General features: G+C 44.4%; 1 protein-coding gene across 1 annotated transcript in view; it reads left to right on the top strand.

Moving 5' to 3' along the window:
- The first annotated feature begins 1,815 nt into the window (after window positions 1-1,815).
- Window positions 1,816-20,375, top strand: part of pea (ATP-dependent RNA helicase pea) — a 45,223-nt gene continuing 26,663 nt past the window's right edge. The window contains exons 1-12 of the mRNA XM_084594788.1: window positions 1,816-2,110; window positions 2,221-2,306; window positions 3,907-4,068; window positions 4,147-4,220; window positions 4,331-4,396; window positions 5,868-6,105; window positions 8,173-8,271; window positions 10,571-10,681; window positions 11,279-11,470; window positions 13,460-13,544; window positions 13,681-13,781; window positions 16,024-16,171. Coding sequence (XP_084450914.1) covers window positions 2,017-2,110; window positions 2,221-2,306; window positions 3,907-4,068; window positions 4,147-4,220; window positions 4,331-4,396; window positions 5,868-6,105; window positions 8,173-8,271; window positions 10,571-10,681; window positions 11,279-11,470; window positions 13,460-13,544; window positions 13,681-13,781; window positions 16,024-16,171 — 1,456 coding nt within the window. The 5' untranslated portion in view covers window positions 1,816-2,016. The remainder of the gene's footprint in view (window positions 2,111-2,220; window positions 2,307-3,906; window positions 4,069-4,146; window positions 4,221-4,330; window positions 4,397-5,867; window positions 6,106-8,172; window positions 8,272-10,570; window positions 10,682-11,278; window positions 11,471-13,459; window positions 13,545-13,680; window positions 13,782-16,023; window positions 16,172-20,375) is intronic.

Here is a 20,375-nt window from a genome sequence, read left to right on the forward strand (position 1 = left end):
TGCGAGAGGCTATGTATGCTAACAGTGTAGATGCCACTGCCATAAAGCTTACCTGCCTCTGTAACGAAGCTAAGCAGCAGCTGCTCAGCATATTCACACAAAGTCATACAAAGATCGGGTGAGGCCAGTATTGTGATGGCACAACTTAGCTTCAAAAAGTGCGTGTAAAATGGGTGAGCAAGGTGTTGCTTCAGAACAATGGGGCCAAAGTAAATAAGAAAGTTTCTATACTCGGATGCCTTCCAAAATTCTAGAACACGCAGGGTCCTTGGAATCACTGAAGCTCCTGTGGAGTGTTGACAGCCAAAGTCACTAAGTTCTCAGAAATGGCCCTACGTGCACTCAAAGGTAGCTTTGACGCTGATGGGACAGTTGATGTCTAATACTGCACTAGAAGTCTCTTCATAACTCCTAAGCAAACCAAACGCATATATTCTAGTGGGAACTTACTAACCAGTCCGATGCCCAGCTTGAGCAACGGTGATGTGCAATTGTGATGATCAGGCTGTGTCATGTTGGTGAAGTTTTCATCTGTACGTGGAGGGGCCAACACATCAGGAAATATAAATTTCCTATGCTCTACAGAGTACATGCCTTTTTGCATGTACTTTTCACATGCATAGTGTGCTGCATGTCCCTTGGTACATTTAAGGAATGCCCGCGCAGGCATGTCGCAAACAAATGCATGAACAATCACTTGGGAACACAGCTTCACCATGGTGCAGTTCAAGCTCTAAAAGTGAACACTCTCGGGTTTTGAGTCCCCCATGTAGAGAGCTGCAAGGAAAGGTTCATTTCGCGAGCTTTCTTCGGCCCGCACAAACACAGGCCAGAACTGTTTCGACGAACTTCTATTTAAGGGCACACCATTGACGTTCATCGTCAGGGAAATCACTGAAGCGCTCATTGATATGGCTCCACTTTCTAGTTGCTGAATGAGGTTTCCAGTGACGCCAAAAAAGCAGTAAGTGCCACTTCCCATGCTGGTGACTACTGGCATGAGGCGTCCGCAGCAGTGTTCTGGCATCAGAAGGGAGGTCTGGGTGGTGCGGCTGCAGAATTTTCAGAAGCTTAGTGATATGGGCGGCAAAAATGTTGTCCAATGCCTATGAACGAAGTGGGTCGTGCAAAGCCGGAGCTACTTACTCTCGCTTGACGAAAAATCGCGGAGCTCACTGCTGCATAAATACTGCTGTAGAATTTGTTCTTGAGACTCAGCAACTTCGCCAGTTGGCGGTGGATCAACGGGGCACAATGGAGAAACCAATTCTTCATCGTCATTGCTATGATAACTAGCACTGCTGTGAAACACCTCCCTCACAAAATGTTCCTCGGCAGTAGCAGTTTCAGCTTGTAAGGGGCTGCTGTACAGTAGGGCTATCAGATTGGCAAAGTGCTGCTACTTCGGTTGCCCTGCGCCAGAATTTCTGTCTTCTTCCAACATCAGTGATACAGTTCACTGTAGCGATACACCGCTTTGTCCTCTCCATCGCTGGTAGGCAGAGCATGCCCTACTTGCAAACACGAGCGGTACGCATCATGGTGCACTGAAGGTCATCGACGAATAAGCAGCACGAGCACTTGCTTCAACTACGCACAAGTGTCGGGGTTATAACAGCGCAAAGCTGATACAACATGATAGTTGAGGAGAAAAAGCCGCTTTTCCGCATTGCAACACAAGCAACCCATGGCATAGAGGCTATGCCCGTGGGCAAGCGGCAGCCGCCGAAACAAAGCGGAACCGGAATTCGCGTTCGTAACCAAAGCGCCATCTGTAAGCGTTTGTTTTCTTTTTTTTTTTTTTTTTGAAATCAAGATGGCCGCGCTCTTGGTTTCTCAACTTCTGCGTCGGTGAAAGAAAACATGACCTCAAGTTAATTATTCTAGTTAAGGTAGTATTGTGAGCAGTGCTACTAAACCGCAGCATTCGTAGGCGGCGGCTAATACTTTCTGGGAGTAGCTGGTAGTCGTTTTTACTGCACAGCTTGCGTCAGCACGCTTTGTCTGCTAGCCAGGATGAACGAAATCGCCAAGCTTGAGTATTTGTCTCTTGTGTCAAAGATCTGCACAGAACTAGACAACCATTTAGGAATAAACGACAAAGACATGGGTAAGCGATTGTCATGCACCTGTCGAGGGGATGTTATAAGTCTGCCGGTTGTACTGTCGGTCTCTCCTCGGTGTTCATATATGTTTCATTGCTCGTTCATGTTTGTGCAGCGGAGTTCATCATCGACTTGGCCGACAAAAATAACACTTTCGAGTCGTTCAAAAAAGCATTGCAAGAGAACGAAGCAGACTTCTCGGTGAGTAGCTCGTGTAGATTTTTTTTTTTTTTTTTTTTCCCCAGTTCGTTGCGAAGTTGACTGTTCACTCCTGCATAATTTTCGTTAGGTTTCTGTTTGTGTAACAGCAGATATAGTAATTGTTCTTATTTTGTCTGCTGACCACTCATATGCAAGTTAATGTAACTAGTGTTACTTTAGTACTTAACAACAGTGTTGGGCGAGTTGGCTTTCGTCTGTCATTGACAACGTCCGTCTGTCAATGTCCAGCACATGACTTTATTTATGTCCCTGCCTTATTCACCCTGGAATAAATGGGTGGGATAAGTTTCCCGTCGCAGATGCCCCGCTGGGGTGGCTCAGTGATTACGACACCCGACCGCCGGCGCCTACGTTTCGATGGAGGCGAAACGAAGAGGCGTCCGTGTGCTGTGCGATGTCAGTGCACGTTAAAGAATCCCAGGGTGTCAAAATTTCTGGAGTACTCCACTACGAAGTCTCTCATAGCCTGAGTCAGTTCGGGACGTTAAACCCCACAAACCAAACTAACCAGCAGGACTAGCCGAACAACAGTTTACAGTCTCGGTTTACAGCTTACAGTGAGGGAGTTAGACACGTTAAACCCCACAAACCAAGCTAACCAGCAGGACTAAACCCAACAACGGTTTACAGTATCGGTTTACAGTTTACAGTGAGGGAGTTAGACACCAAAATAACAGCAACTGGGGATTCTGCTTGGTATGTAAGCATGGAAAAAGTTAATGTTAAATCACGGAGGCCAGAGATATGAGCAAGTTCTCACGAGGCTATACTACAGGTGTTAAGTGCATAATCAAGTTATATGCTGCTCTTTCACTTACTTTAACAGAAGTGCAGCTTCTTGTTCAAGTAGCACTATGTAATGTGTTTTGTTATGGTGGAAATTTACAATACATGCTAGCCTGTTTATAAGAATGCAAGAATCATTAATGCAGAAGGCCCGCATTGATTCGAAGTGAGGTCACATACATCTGGTTTGTAACACCAGCTGAAAATTCAGCCCACTCTATACACAATTTTACAAAGGGGTGAAGGGTGCTGCCATATTGTGGAGCTGGGCTACTATCCTAGCACAGGAAAGTATTGGTGACTTCCCCTTTTAACAGCCCAGTCAAAGCGTTTTCTTCAATGGTTGTAAAATGGTCTATAGTCCTACTGGCTTGCCGCGGTGCATGTTCAAGGAGCGTGTGCAGAATGCTATTAATATCCTGCGGTTATGCATCTAACGTTTTGTAGCAGCCCTTTGTTTTGTCTTCGACAGTAAGGGGGGGGAACGCTTGGCACTGGTACATTATTGGCCCAAACATTTGGCGGGAATGGAGTATGTGCTCCTTGGCCTAAGTCTCGAATGGAACGCATCATAACCTATGAAGACAATTGCAGTTGAATGCCATTGGACTTTATAGAAACCTGTTTTATCTGGCACAATGTTGCTGTGCCACACGCACAAGCCTGCTGTGTCAGGGCAGAAAAATTCTATTAGTGCTTTTTTTCTGTTCTGTACTGGATAAATGCATTTGGAAACAACAACTTGTGTTAGCTTACGTTAGCCAAACTAATACATTCTATCTTTTCTGGTCAGGATTCCTTAATAGCAAATCTGCTGCGGATCATCCAGCACATGCGGCCCAAGAAGGCAGCGACGTCTTCTAAAGAAGGCTTTGAAGATAAGCCGAAGACTGAGCGGGACCTAAAACGTGAACGCTTTCCATTCTTGGCACTGCCAAACGACCCTAATGTCAGGGTGAGTTTAGTGCAACGTCAGTTTTAATGAGTGTGTGTTGGATGACTGGCACAATAATTGAGCCTTGCTCGTTTCCAGACGATGCTTGCCGAGGATGTCAAAGTGGCGGCGGATGCATTCGCTGAGCTAGAAGCATTGGCTCCTAGTGCCAGGTACAGTTGTTTTTCACGTGAATATTGCTCCCTTTTACACTCTGTTCATTTCTTTTTATTTTTTTTGCTGGTGTTAACTATATTTTTCTTTCCCCTTGCATTTGTTTCAGGAAAAATGACAGCAGCAGCGGAAAACGAAGCAGAGACGATGAGCGAAGTATTGAAAAAACAAGCAGGTGGGTGACTCTCCACTCTTGAAGGTGCTTATTTTATGCACATCTGACATGGGTATTTCCTGTTGTTGTCCTTTGTGTGTGTGTGTGTGTGTGTGTGCCATTATTGATGGCTCTTAGCTGTTAAATTTTGCCACTGGGCCAAGCGTAGTGGGTTGGGTTCCATCCACAATGGCTCCACTCACACTTTCGATTGAGAGAGAAACCTTTTATTGAGAGCAAGTAAAGCCGATGTAGAAACAGTGCTGACATGCCTCTGTCTGTTAGGAGGAGGTTTTGGAAAGAGGGGCAGAAATAGATAGGTGGTAAATTAATAAAATATGGTAAATAAAAAAGGGTAAGAATACTCGACGGTGAAATTAGGGTGAATATGCAATAAAGGTTGGTGCTCGAGTTTGCGGAGCATTACAGTGTCCCGCAGGTAGGCACGCAACAGTGTGTTGTGAACATGTATCATGAGAAATTCAAGTAGGTTTTAAAATTTGTTGCTTGCAATGCAGCTACAGCAAGTTTGACTTTATACAGACGCCAAACACCATTCAATATAGACCCATGTATATGCATACTTTGGCTCAGGTGCACAGGTGGTGTTGAGGGTTTAGCACCTCATTTAGAGCGTTCACACAATTTTGGAAGTCAGTCCACATTGATTGAAATAAAAAGCTATTTTAAAATCTTATAGCTTTTACAGGATACATCTTTATGTACATATAAGTTTTACCTTCCATTCCCTGAGCCAAACAAATAGCTGCCCTCCTGCAACTAGGGTTCAAAATCTTAATGGCTCTGGAGAAATTGGTTTGCTAGCGATCAGTGTTGGACTCATTTGTGATTTATATGGTTGTGTAGCAACACCCGATCTACATTGAGTTTAACCCTGATGTGCTCGATCACTATTGAAAGTGCCTGTATAGCAGGCAGCAGCTTGGGAACCAAAGGCAATTAAACATAATTGTGCAATAATAGTTTTGTATGCTTAACCTGCCTTCTGGACTCATGTTTTTTCTTGGGTACAAATTACGAACGCCAACTGGAATTTGTGTTTCAATCCACACTTTTTTGTGTGTGTGCGTGCGTGTGTTGTGTGTGTGTGTGTGTGTGTGTGTGTGCGTGCGTGCACGCGTGTGTGTGTGTGAGAGAGAAAGTGTACCCACTTATTCTGCACTTTATTAGTGGTGATTTTGGTTCCACACCACTGAGGAGCAATCATTCAGGGCATTAGTTTAGAAGCTTTATTCTACCGCTTCACCTCCAAACATACTGCCTGATCACCGGTGAAGAGCTTCTTTGGCACTGCCATATTTGGTTAATAATGGAGCATTATGTATTCTCGCACTGAAGTGGATGCAGCCTATAGTTTTCACTGACGACGTAGGTATCTGCTGTGCTTCTGTTAGCCCATTCAGCATAAAAGAGTCTTCAGATGAGTATTTACAATTGTGTACAAATTTTTTTCTGGGAATGTTTGTTGCAGGTCTCGGAAGCGCAAGTCACGGTCACGATCTCGGTCTCGTAGCCCTGTAGCTCGGTCATCGAGGCACCGGTCTCGCTCGCGCTCCAAGAGCCCTTACTCTAAGCGCTTCTCAAGGCGCAGGTCATCACGCAGTCGCAGCAGGGACCGCAGGCGGTCACGGTCGAGAGACCGACACCATGGCTCAAGCCGTAAGGAGAGGAGCACGGTGCCCGTGTCACCAGATCCTGTCGTTGGGCATGTGCGTGAGCTATCTCTGGATTGCTGCTATAAGAAGTTTGAAGCTTTCTTTTCATAGTATCTTTAAATGACTCATATTGCCGATTCGTTCTTTTTCTTCTATGCACCGACATACCACGCGTCCCAGTTAAATGTAACCAAAGCTTTAAAAAAAGGTAGTGTGTCCTGCATTGTGAAATCAGCTGAGTGCATTGAGAGTCATCTGACTTGGTCTGCAGTATTTTTTCATTCGCCAAAGTTAATTATTAGGCACTAATTAGCAGTTCCCTAAATTATTGCTTTGAGGAAAGTGTCTGTGCAGAATTTGTAGAAATTTGTTGACTGCATCAAAAACGGCTCGCTGTGTAGTTTCTATCAAGCTGATGTTTACGTAAAATATTTTGTTTACTGGCCATAAACGATAACTCATGCTCTCAAAACTTCTACATGACATCGGCACCACTTCAAAGTCCCGAGACTTATGTCAGCTAACTGAATCCATTTTTCTCTGGAGCACTGTCTTCAATGAAACTTCGAAATGAAATGAAAGCTTTCTTTGAGGGCCAATAAATTGAGCTACATAAATCCTAGCTTGATGGAAGCAAAATAACTGGCTGTTTTTTGGGATGACTTACAACTTTTACATTGACACTTTGTTCTTTGAGCCAATAAATAAAAAGTTTGATAACTAGTCTTTACTAATTGGTTGACTTTATCAAATGAAAAAAATACTGCAGACTTGGACAGATGACTCTCAGCAGCTCTCATTCGGTTTCACTGAGGTGAGGGCATGCCATATCTTTTTTTTCCCAACCTCGGTTACGTTTACCTGGGATTCCTGGCATATTGTGGTTGCAATACTAAAGTGGTGCAGTTCGTGCTTGTGTTAGCTGCATTGCACGTCTTTGCTTTCATACTGTTCAGATATGAGTGCTGTGGGCTTTGAGCTCCTTTAACATTTCATAGCTCCTTTAACATTTCATATCTGTTGCCATGAGTTATTTTTACTAGCAAAGCCATTATTTTCATTAGTTGTGTTAAATCTGCTGCGGGAGCCTTTCTGTGCCAGTGTTTGGCTTTCCTTATATCAGTGCTTAAGCAGTAGAGCTTCCACTGTGCCGTTTAACTGTTGTGGGATGTCTGAAGCCTTGTGCAGCAGTGATGCTAGTGCGATGCATCTGTGTTCTTGCAGTTTGTGCGAGACCACTTCTCGAGGCTGAATCAGCAGGAACTGCCGACTTTGGCAGCACATTTGAGATGGGAATCAAAATCTGGGACCTTTGGGTCTTGAATCAGGCGTGCCACTTCTCGTCTATGCAGGCACATTTGTACAGCTGGTTAAAGCAGGGCTTTATTTTTATGTCAGGTGGTCTTTCACATAATGTGGTAGATTAGAACTGTATGCTAATGAGTACATAGAACTGGAAAACCCGAAGTGATAACTGAAGTGTTGACACACCGTAAAATTCCGAGCAAAGGCGCCCCACTAACTTCACTGTCAATTTTGTAAATTCCACATCGTTCCATGAAAGCCCTTAACACCCCCCCCCCCCCTCCGGAGCCGCACCTGTGCCCGCATTTCATCTCAGTTGCTAAAAACATGAAAAACAAAAACGGCATCTGTACGGCACCGACTCGTCCGGATGCGCACGTGCCAAAAGGCTGACGTCGAATCACTGCCGAGCGAAACATCCTATGCATGTAACCAAAAGAACAGATAGCCGCCTCTCGCCGGGAGTTGGCACAGAAATAAAATCAGACAATTGCTAACATATTTAATTAGAGTACCAAGAGAACACTTCGGCGGCGGGTGCTAATCAGTGTACATCGGCGGCGAAGGCGCAAACTTCTAAGCCTGATCGGCTCGATCAGGGATAAAAGATAAAAATAAATTCATGTACTCAATTTTATTTGCATGGGGGGAAAATTTTGTCATTGCCACCTTGAATATCGGTCCTATTCTGGGAAAGTACCCCCCTTCATTTTTACGGTAATTTTGGAGTGTGAGAGGAAGGGGCTTGCTCGGAATTTTACGGTAGTTCATATGTGGCATAACCACGCTAAATTGCCTGTCTTTTTCCTTTCACAGATATACAATGGCAAAGTGACCAACATCATGCAGTTTGGCTGCTTTGTTCAGCTTGAAGGGTTGCCCAGAAGATGGGAAGGCCTCGTTCACATATCTCAGGTACGTACTATGCAGTGGAGCTTGAAAAATAGGGATAGTCAAGCTTTTACTGATGATTATGCTGCGTAATATGGCATTGATTGTATTAACTAAATGGTAATAGTAATATGGTATGATATGCTGCCCATCACGAGGTTGTTTTTGCACTTTGCCTGTGACAAAATTTTGATGCTGCAGCCGGGTTTGATTCCGTGTTGTTTGGGCTCAGTATTTGTACGCTATTGCCGCCTAAGTCACCACTGTAGTTCTAATGTCTGTCATGGGTCGCTCAAACAGTGAATGGAGGACCCGGGGATCAAATCGCGAAAAAATAGGGGGAAAAAAAAATTGATTTTTTGGAAACCACCCGTTTCAGTATCTACAACACCTAATCTATGTTGTGTCAAAATGGTTTGGCTGAAAACTCACTAAAAGTGCCCGAAAAAAAAAAATAATTTGTCAGTACACAGGGCAAGAAAACAGCTTTAAATCGCGCGAAATCAGCGCAGTTCGCAGAGCCATATCTCGTCTTTCCCGCCACCGAGCGCCGCCGTCTTGGTATCGTTTGAAAGCTGAACGCCTTACCATTCTGTTTCTGAATTCTTCGGTACTCGCCATCTTGTAACAATCGCACGAACACAAAAGAATCGCGGGTCTGCCGGAGGTGGTCACACGGGCCCTACGATGAAAGCGCGCCTCCAATTGGTGACAGTGTTGACAAGCATCTCCCCATTGGCTGCTGCTGTAGCTGCGGACAGGTAGGCAACCGCAGCGGGACACTGTCACGCTGTTGTCTGCTTCGCAAACCACGCCGGCTTTTTTATTTGGCACACGAATTTGGATTCCACGATACAGATGGATCGTCGCTTGCTTGAAAAAGAGATCTTCGACAAAGCATGCCTCCAGAAAATGGAGGCGCCAGCCTCCTGGGCGGGAAAAAAAAAACGGCCAGCACTAGAAGCGGAGCACCCAACTGAACATGTGGATGTGCTGTGCTATCTGCACCGTGTGACAGCAACAGCGAAGCCGACAATCAGCCTGTGCCATCAACGCTGATAATCCAGTCAACGAAAGACGCACCAGCAGAGGCTCTCGCACCTCGGCGTATGGCCGCGCAAATCAGTAGCCAAGATCGTGACGCGTGTCGAAGGTCACCATCGCCGGCAGAGACACGTCGTGCGACATGGACACGCGGCTTGCGAATGAACCCCAGCTATCAGCGAGCTACAGTGTGATGACTGAAAATTCACCAGACCAATCGTCGCCTGATTGTCGCACCATTCAGGCACGCCACGAGCCGCGCTTTGTATCGGCGATGATGGCAGCGGCTTTCAAGACTCCGTTCGCGCAGTGTCCGCAACTGAATGGAGGTCGAGTTTGGTGGACCTGCAAGGCGAAGAACAAATTTTGTCTCCTTGTGACAGTGAATTTATTCTTGTGCAGGTTTCCACGGTGAACTCTTAGCTTGCTAAAACTTTGTGCCCAAGCAGTCATGAGGTACAATTCAGGGAGCCGAAGAGGCTACTCAGAAATGTGTGCTACCTTGGGTGTGCGCCCTGATGCCCTTGCTGTCCAGAGGGCTCAAGAAAAGGTTCAGGAACGCTTGAAGGGGGCATACAAAGTACACCAAACAAAGCGGCAGAGGGGCAAGAAGGTGCCTGACAGCAGTTATGCGAAATATTACAGCCCTAGTGCTTTTTAATAAATCTGCAGTGCTTGCAAAAATTTCCGAGCCGTTTTCTCAATTGTGCTTTTTTTGTCGATCACCTCGCTCATGTGAAGCATAGCACTACAATGCGTGAACCGATTTTGGTCCAGTTTGTTTTGCTGCGATTCATAAACTCTTCTGCACTTAAAGCAGTCTTGAAATGTTTCTTTATCTTTCCATTTTTTTATTATTTCACAATACCTGCATGGCTTTATGCAGTGATACGCAGTCATATGCATGTCATGCTTAGTAAAAAATTATTAGCGCTTGAAAAAAAAAAATCTAACACTGTCTTGCTGTAGATTAGGCATTTGGGCAAGCATGGAAAGTATTTCTGGCTCCCTACCATGTTTTGTTACTGTGCCAGGCTTTCCAAAACCAGCAAACATATAACTTAAATTGTTATAAAACAAAATCTAATAAAGATATCATTATGAAACTTTATATTTGTCTTTTTATTGCAATCTGCAGTGTGTATGCCAAATTTCAGTGCATTATGGGGAGAAACAAAAAAAGTTAGTTCTGATCCCCTCCTCCTCCCTTAACCAAGCAGGTTGAGGTGCAGCAGTTTGGTTTGCTTATAGGATCAACATGTTATGTATTGTTATGCAGCTGAGGAGAGAAGGTCGCATCACCAACGTAGGGGATGTTGTCACCAGGGGACAGCGTGTCAAAGTCAAGGTGCTGTCCTTTACCGGCCAGAAGACAAGCCTCTCCATGAAGGTACTGTTAGGCAAACATGTTACTCGCTTATGCTGTTGTAAGTAACTTGGAACTTGTGGGATATAGATGCTTGTCTTAAGGGGGTTTATTATGGCTCTGCATGAGCTTTTAAGATTCTCTGTAGATTGTGTATCTTGCACATAAATTAATACAGTTTCATGCATGTCAGCTTAGGAAAGTTTAGTGAGTTTAGGTTTTTCTGGTTCCTTTCTTAGGTATTGGTCTCTAGCTTATAACTAAGAAGCTGCTAGTACCATTCTTGGTTCTGACAGGCTGACAACTCATTTGTTTTTTTGTTATGACATTTTTGTGGACACTTCTCATTCTTTGCGGTACTCAGTGTTGAAGTAACATTTGTTAACTCGAACTTGCTGATATAGTATTTTAAATTCTTTGCAAGAAAATGCCTGTGCCCAGCTGTCAGCCTCTCCACTGTCAGTAAACCTCTCCACTTTTTAAGCAGTTGAAATTGCTTGAGGCTTTCTGCTTTCAGTGTGCGGACAATTGTGCCATGACCTGGACATCAAATCAGCGTACACATGAAATGATAGCAAGTGATTTCGGATTATCAAGAGTCCACTGCATTGCTTTGCACAGGATGTTGACCAGGACACTGGGGAGGACTTGAATCCTGTGCGGCGAGCCGGTGAGTCGGACAACACCGAGTCTGCTCGCAATCCAGACCGACCCTGTTCACTGCCGCTGCTGACGCGCCCCGACGATGATGACGTTGACAACCGTCGCCGTGTCCAGAGGATCTCCTCGCCGGAGAAGTGGGAAATCAAGCAAGTGCGTAGCTTGTGTTCACATAGGCTTTTGTGCTTCAAAATGTAGGTGGAGCCACTAAGTCTCAAGAGCACTCCTAAAGTTTACCTCTTCGGCTTCAGCTTCGAAGTTAATACTAAGGTCATCAGCTTTAAGACACGTCCTTTATGTGCTGGGATGGGGACTGTATTGCTCATGGGGTCATGGGGCAGCAGAGAAATCACAGTTATTGCTTGGTTATTGAGACACCATTTTGGGTAAATGCCTGTGGCAGTTTGATATTCAAGGGCTGCAGTCTAAATGCATGAATGCTGTAAGTCTTGCTTTAAATTCCTTTTTGACATGGTTTTTCTTTTTTTTGCATTGTCTGCATGTGAAAGTAGCACCTGCCAACAGACATTTAAGCTTAATAATATGAAGCTTGCTTTGCATAATTGTGGGACAGATTGGGAAATAAAAGATTGACTCTGTAGTTAAATGACGACACTGGCGAGAGCTGTATGAACCTAGTTCCAGTAAATTCTCGCAGTGTGCACCCCAGTGCTAGCATATGGTGAATCAGTTACAGAACCAGAGCATTCCACACACTCCGCGACAGGGTGCCCGAATCCGGCAGAGAACATGCGTTCCGACTTTGCCTTTAGAACACTCGTGCTCCAGACGAAGCAAGTAGGTGGCGCTCACAAACTGGCAGAGGAAAAAAACTTTTCATTCCTTGCGTTTGTCTGCATTTCGTGTACGGGTCGTATTGTCTGCTTTCAAACCTGTAATAGATATAAGTTGTTCCCGCTGGTTCTTGAGATGTTGACATCAACAGTCTATGCGATCATTTGTTCATGGTCGCACAGCCAAATGCGGGCGTACATGCTGAGTGTTCTTCGGCACTGTTTTGAATAAAACAGTCGCGGTGCGCTGTTTCAGCTGCCCAAAGGCTAGCAGTAATTGAATGGCTTACAGTTTACGAAATTAAAGCACATTAAGACAATTTTGCAGTCGCTCTTTGAGATGAGGCTGCTCTCCAACCCGCTATCCCCAAGAAAGGGCACTAGTTCGCAATGGGAATTTGCATCCAAAGAGGCGGCAACTGATCATCTGCTAAAAGGCACAGAGTGCGGAGCCTGCATGGCCGAGACGACAAGCGGAAAGAAATGGAGAGCACCGCTGAAGGAATACGTCACGCAAACTTTGGGCCGGCTCCGCCAATTTCGGGGAAGCAGCCTTGACTGCTCCACGAACCGACCTACCTTGGCTCGGCGATTGCTCCCCATCTGCATTTGGAAGACGTGATCTATGTTCCGGATCTGTGTTTGGAATAAAATTGCTCCGAAAAGAGCAGAAAATGTTGCTCTGGAAGTGCTCCAGCCCTGCGATTGGAATTAACCAATATAGTCTAGAAGTGAAGCTTTATGTTTTTTTTTCTTTGAGCTAGTAATCTCGTAGAGAAATAGCATTGTTAAAAGCTTGCCATTTAATGCTAACTGTAGTTTGTATCAATCAGCTTCTTTTATCACACACAAAAAAAAAACAGTTTCAAGAAATTACCAATTGATATTGTCTCCTGGAGTGCTTGTGTTTGCCCATGTGCAACAGATATTTGTTAGTGAGCAGTGTGAAAATCATTTTCTCAAATGCTGTAATGTTTAACTGTATGCTCAGCATGATCTTTCAAATTTCATGTGCAGGTTGATGAGAAAGGTATGTTATCTGGTTATTCATTGTGTGAGCGATGGTTTGTCCCTTCTTTTCCAGATGCATCTACAAATTTGTAGTGTTGCTTCTTGCATTGAAACCTTTAGCGGTCCTTGTACATTTTTTTAATTGCGTTATTGCACTACTCAGACACTAATTTTTTTGTCATTTCTATGCTTTGGAAAATGACATGTCATAGTGGCGCTTTTTCTGTTCTTTAGTGAAGTTACTGGAGTCATTTGTATGACATCTTTGTGCTAGGACAGTCTTGTTCTTGTTGAAAACACAATGCTTGCCATAATTTTTTTTCCTCTGTCTCTCCAGATGCTTTCTGCCAACTGCATTGACAAGTCTGAGCTGCCGGACTTCGATGAGGCAACTGGCCTGCTGCCCAAGGAAGATGATGACGGTATGTGGCAGCAGGATTTTGAGCCACAGCTAGTGACAACTCTGCATTTTAATTTGTACATGCCATATGCTATGTGGGCAGAGTTTTGATTTTGTTTTCTTGGATTTCTTTTCTTTTTTTCTTTTTTTTTATGCAGAGGAGGACTTGGAAATTGAATTGGTTGAAGAGGAGCCACCATTCCTGAGAGGGCATGGAAGATCAAACCTTCAGGACCTGAGTCCTGTTAGAATTGTTAAAGTGAGTGACTTCTGAGTGCTGATGAAGCAGTCTGTTTCATGGCATTTTCTGTTATTTTCACAAATTGGATTCTAACACTGCTAGTCTTTCACTGTGCGCTTACATTGCTGGTCCCATGATGTATGGTGGCTGTGCAGGGGCAAGAAGTCAGCTTTCATAGTTTAAAGGAAATGTCTTTATTAGGAACATAAGAAAGGAAAAATTTGATTTGTGTTGATTCTTTAATATCTTAGGAATTTTGTGAGAGTCTGATTTTTTTAGACTGCTTTGTGGTGGAATGTAAGGGTCTAAGGTTTAATCAGCTGGAATCATCTGTGTCTGACGTGTCGCGCTGCAGTTTTTATAGATCACCAAATACAGTCAAATTTCAATATAATGAATCCCGCAGGACTGCAAAAAATCGTTTGTTATTTTGAAATATTGTTGTAATGAAAAATCTGTCAACTTTCCTGGTGATCTGACCACAGAATTGTTGTCGTCTACTTCACTGCACGTTGCTTTGGGAATAAAGTTTCAGTATTCAGTGGTAAACATCCCTCTGTGAAGATGAATATGATTTAAATACGCTATCTTGCAAAGTCAGTCACAATTGAACATAATCAAAACAAAGCAAGTCACTTGCAGACTTCACCTACATGCTTCTGTAGCAAGAAATTCGAGATCATGTTGTCGCTTGTGTTTTGTCGGTTTCTTGGGCAAGCTCAGTGTCTTCACTTTGTTTCATAGAGCTTCGCAGGTGTGTTCTTGCTGACCATTATAACGTCTGCACTTGTCAGTTGTACACACGAAAGCATTGTTTGCCAGAGTTTTCTTAAGAGTGCGACATAACTGGTCTTTTTTCAAAACAAGATAAGGGCATGAGTGCTATGCGTACCGTGAAGATTCGTGACGTGCGCCAAAGCACGCATACCGAGAGCTTGCTTCTGGTCATGGCACAGAAAACGACAAAATGAGCCCTAGGTCTCATTTTACCCTTTTATTGGTGCCATGTCTACAAGTTCATTTCTCATAAGGGCCGACACTGTATTTTTTTTATTTCATTCAGCGACCTTGTTTTGCTTGCCAAGAGTGTACAATGCACAACAAAAGTACTGGGCAACTCAACATTGATACCTAAAAACACCTTTGGCATACGCTCGCGACTCAGAGGCTTGAAATGGCGGCAGGCCGGTTGGCGCCATCTGTTGTGCATGAAGCAAACTACTCTCCATAGTACATGGTTTATAGAGCAAGGCAAGCATCCTGGTCAGTTAGCATGTGCTAAGGGAAGCATAGCTGAAGGGATCATATTATACATTTGGCAGAATCAACATGTTTATTGCTGTCTTTTTTTCTTTTGACACTTCTGTGTTTATTGCACTGTGGCTCTTTGCCAAGCATAGAAGCGCTCGCTATGGCGCACATGAGTCTGCATTGGTGTTGACTCTTGAGTGATTACTTCAGGCCTGGTAACAGAAAACGGGACAAGCCTGCTTCTCCTCTGGACTAGAGTTTGTAAATGCCTTTTTGGAAGTAAAATTTTGTTTCCTTTTTTAATGAGCTAGTGTTACTGGTCACAGTGAGCTATTTCAGCGACGTGCCTGGGGTCCTCATGCGTTAAAGAACCAGAAAAATTTAAAAAAAAATTCCGGAAATAAAATTTGATTGGAGCAGATTCCAACCAAGCAATTTCTCACGAAAAGCGAGCACGGAACCTCATAGCCATTGCAGCGCTGCGTTCCTGGAAGGATGATGAAGATGAAGCTAGTGTTTGGGTGTTAGCGATAGAAATGTGATACGATGCGATATGAAGGCGACATTAAAGTTATAGGACAGGTGTCCAGATGGTGATATAAACTATTATATACGGACCACTATGCAGTGCTGGTGAGTGTGGGCACAAATAAAAGCAACCGAAGAAGGTTAATGCTGTGTGCGAACAAGACCAGTAGGAGAGGATTTTCAAAAATAGTTAGGAGTGTATGAAAGAAGATGTCTGCAGTGGCCAACAAAAGATGTTTGCAGTGATGTGAAAAATAGTTGAGTGTTCATTGGTGTGGTCAACTGCTTGCTAGTATATTCAAACCTTGCTCTTGCAGAATGTGACCTCTCATATGGCTAGACACTTTGTTGACGAAGCAACGGGTCACTCTTCATAGCATCCTGCATGTCTGCGTTTGCTTTAGTGGTCAGCAGTGAACTTTCCCTTGAAGCAGCCATAAAGTGGAGTACTATGTTACAGTCAGGGGTCATTATTTTACAGAACCCCGACGGGTCTCTGGCGCAAGCAGCCATGATGCAGTCAGCGCTTGCCAAGGAGCGGCGAGAGCAGAAACAGCAGCAGAGGGAAGCTGAGATGGATTCCATCCCTGCGGGCCTTAACAAACACTGGATTGACCCCATGCCTGATGGTTAGCTATGCGAATTCGCTAATTTTTGGGGTTTTCTGCATGGGCACACCGTAGGAGAGGGCTGATGCAGGCAGATTGGCCTATAATGATGAAATAACAGTGAAATAGTGCTGCAAACAGGACTGAAGGGAAGACAGGTCCATTTTCTGTGTCTGCCTTCTCTTCTGTCTTGTCTGTATGTAGCATTGTTTTGTATTTATTTCATTGACTGTACTGCATTTCTTCAACGTCTTGGGTGCAGTGTTGCCTTCCTTATCATCCTTGATTTATGTTATAAATTATGCTAGGCTACTGGCTGGTTCATTTTCTTTTCTCTTAGGGTTTCCAGTGTTGGAATTGACAGATATTGTTAGGTGGGGCTGACAAATACATTTTTTAACACTGTGAGGACATGGTGTGTTTGTGGTAGATTTTCAGCTGCAGTAAAGTGTGCTGGCATTTATGGCAGGCAAGGAGTTAACTTTGACTCAGTTGCACAGAAATTAATGAGTCCTCTGTTAATAGGTATCTTAGTATAAGGCCTACGTGCAGTATTTCAGTTCGAAATACATTTTCGAACTAGATTCGGATTAGGGTTGTTGCATCTAGAACAAAGGTATTACGTTTATGAACTGCTTTACACAGAATATGTATGAATTTGGGACCTAAGTATTTTATAAATTTCAGAATTTTTAAATCACTTTTTAGGGCTTTGTACTAGTGCATATAACCAAAAAAGGGATTCAGATTCTGTAGATTAAACTTGTTGGATAGCGGTCAAAATTGATTTAATAAATTTTGTTTTACACAAAATTGTTCATAGACCTAAAAAAATGTATTGGGAGAAGGGGGGGGATACTGACATCAACATGAATGAGGATATTTCACTTTTCACTCCTTCCTCTTTTTTGCACTGTAATAATAAAGAGAGGTGTTGCAAACAGATGTCTTCACCGCCAATATAATTTACTTCAGGAAATGCTTCGGCGTGCCAGACAAGGACAAGACGTAGAAAACCACACCACAGGCACTCTGTGGTGTGTTCTTCTACGTCTCGTCCTTGTCTGCTGCGCCGAAACATTTCTTGAAGTATGGATCACCAACTGGCCTACAAAACAACCCTTATAAAATATAATTTACTATACATACCTGCCAATTACTGTCAGGCCAGGCATCAAATATACGAGGAACTATCTATTAGTAATAGTAGGGGCGTACAGATATATGAGATTTTGAGTACGAATCGAATGTGTGTGTTATTCATTTCGTATTTGAAAAACTATACACCGGAAATTTTTGAATTTACCGCAGTTTCACCGCACTGCTCACATCACCACACTGCCCACTTCACCACACTGCCCACTTCACCGCGCTACTAACTTCCCCGCACTGCTCATTTCACTGCGCTGCTCACTTCACCGCAATGCTTAAATGCATCACTGTGCAGTGAAGCATCCTCGTAACACAACGGGGCTGTTTTGGGAAAAGAATGTTCTTTGTTGTGAAGCTTGTTTTCCAGACGTTGCACCCAAAGGGACGCAGTTGGACAGTGTCAAAAGACATCCTCATATCATTCTCATCTCAGATGCAGACAACCATAGTTCAGTTGTCCACAGCAACATCAGATAAAGCTGCTGTGATGCAAATGGCTTTGGGCAGTTTTTTCAGGCCCGTTCGATAAGTTTTCAGTCAATTCGGAAATTATTTCTTGTCCCTTAAAAGCTGAGTTAACTAGAGTTTATTGTATGCATTCAGCAGCAGTACGACAGCTCCACCCAGTGTTACGACCAAGCATCCGCATTTGCACGCTCTATTGTTCGCCTGTGGGCATGGATAAGTGCTGTGAATATGTGGTGATGGTCCAATGGCTCTAAGTGAGCCTGTTTCCAGGAATCCTGTTTTGTAAGCCTGTTTTGCTTTGTGGACACTCTGCAAATGCCAAATTGACCCTGCCAAGAGAACGTCTGGAAAAACACAAAGAAACGTCCCCCTGTGGGAAATGCAGGAAGTGCTTTCTTTCTTTTGTTCACCCTTCCAGTCGATAAGCCCTATCGTCCAGTGAGGAATGCCTACTTTCCAAAGGAGACGACAGAGTGACATGTCCGCTGACGTGCAGGACAAGAAAGGAGCATGACGCATACAGCCATTAAGTGATTTCCCAGGAATGCAGGAAAGATTTGCAATTGTCGAAAACGGACAATGCTGGGAGCGGATGCGGCGCCACGTGCACTCGGGTTTCTGAGAAGTAAAACCACTTGTCAGAACCAGCCTGTGGTTTCTTTGCTGAAGAATAGAAATGTACCTCCTCTCCTCGCCGTTCCCAAGCTTTTCCCGCCAACAAGTGATCACGCCCAACGAATGAATGCCGGACCAGTCAGTGCTTCAGACCATCAGTGCAGTGATGTGTTCGATTGGATGCCGATACCTGAGGGGCGTGCCCTGGATTTGGTTGGTCAGCATCTTCAGAGAGGGGCTGGACATAGGGGGTTTTAAGGACGCTGCAGAGCACGAAATGTCGCTCTGAGCCCTGGGTAAACGGCTCATCCAGTCGCTTCTCGCTATGAACTCTTAACGCTTGCCATTTTGCTGAGGTACCCTTCTTTTTCATGTAAATATTGTAAATAAGTTTTCTCAAAGTGCCATTAAACCTGCTTGTACATATTTCACCAACTTCGAAGATTCAATCCTTCATAAACCCGGAGTCTCTGCACGCTACCAAGTGAAGGCCGGGTCGACTTAGCCCCAGCGTCACGACAACTGGTGGCAGCGGTGGGATCTGAATCTACAAGCCCCAACACTGGTGTCCAGCGTTGGGATCTGAATCTACAAGCCACAACATCTGATGACTGGAGGTGGGATCTGGATCTACAAGCTACAACATCTGGTGATTCGAGGTGGATCAGAATCTACAAGCCACAGCATCTTGTGATCGGAGGTGGCATCTCAAGCAACAAGCAGGAGCAACAATCGGCCAACAAGAGAGCAGCTCGGAACATCGATCGCATGTGTGGGTGAGTACTTGGCTTTTCTTCTGATGTGGACCAGGTTCTAGAACAGGGTTAGATTTTAGAACTGGTAAAAAGTGTTGAAACGCCTTTAGGTTTGGTAGTTTGCACTGTTGTTTTGGAGGTAGCCGACACTCGGAGCGATCATGGACCTACAAAAGCTGCAGAAACCGGACCTGTTGCTATTGTGTGAGGAATTGGGAATTGATACAAGTGGTTTGGCACGAAAAACCTTGATTTTAAAGGCAATCACTGATTTGGGAGCCGATGATGAGGAGCTCAGTGAAGCATGGAACCTCATCGAACAAAAAAAAGGAGGAGCAGCTCATACAGCAGAAAGAGCGAGAAAAAGAGGAAAAGAGGCGGGAGCGTGAAATTGAGAGAGAAGCAAAAAAGCGGGAGCTAGAAATTGAGCTCCGGAAATTAGAAGTAGAGTTGAGCAAGAGGTCGGGCAATTGTCCCCAGCTAGCGGTACCTCTTCTCAACAAGGAGGCAGATTTCAAGATGTCAAAGTACATGCAGCCATATGTGATATCAGGGGATATCGGTCTGTATTTGGCTAACTTTGAGCGAACCTGCGAAAAACTGTCCTTCCAGCGAGACACGTGGTCTCAGAGATTATTGACGGTTCTGCCCTGCGAGGCAGCGGAGGTTGTCGCGCGGCTAAGCAAAGAGGACGCGGACAACTACGAGAAGGTCAAAGCTTGCCTTCTGAGAAAGTATAGGCTTAGCGCCGAGGCGTTCAGACGTTTTCGGAACGCTACTAAGTCCAGGGACGAGAGTTACCCTGAATTCCTGTACAATTTAAGAGTTAATTTGGGCGAGTGGCTAAAGAGCACTGATTCCTACAGTGATAGGGACGCTGTAGTCGAGCGAATTCTTTTGGAGCAGTTTTATAGCTGCCTCCCAGAAAAAGAAAGAAATTGGTTACAGGACCGAGGCGACATTAAGTCGGCAACTGAAGCTGCCGAACTCCTTGAGGAGTACGCTTCGCGCCGACAATTCAGCAACCCAGCAGTGGATAGGCTCCGCAATCCCAAGTCGAGTGTGAATAACCGTCAGAAAAGGCACTTTGCTAGATTTGCAAACGAAGAAAGGAAGGCTTCTTCAGGCAAACGCCCTAGAAAGGACGGCAGTGAGAAAAGTGGGGAAGTGACCAACGCGCAGAACACAAAGAATAAGCTTGAGGCTAGGAAGCCGCTCACATGCTTTAGGTGTAA

Source organism: Amblyomma maculatum, chromosome 2 (genome assembly GCF_055883805.1).
Source record: "Amblyomma maculatum isolate TAMU_Amacu chromosome 2, ASM5588380v1, whole genome shotgun sequence".
In the NCBI taxonomy this organism is placed as follows: Eukaryota; Metazoa; Arthropoda; class Arachnida; order Ixodida; family Ixodidae; genus Amblyomma; species Amblyomma maculatum.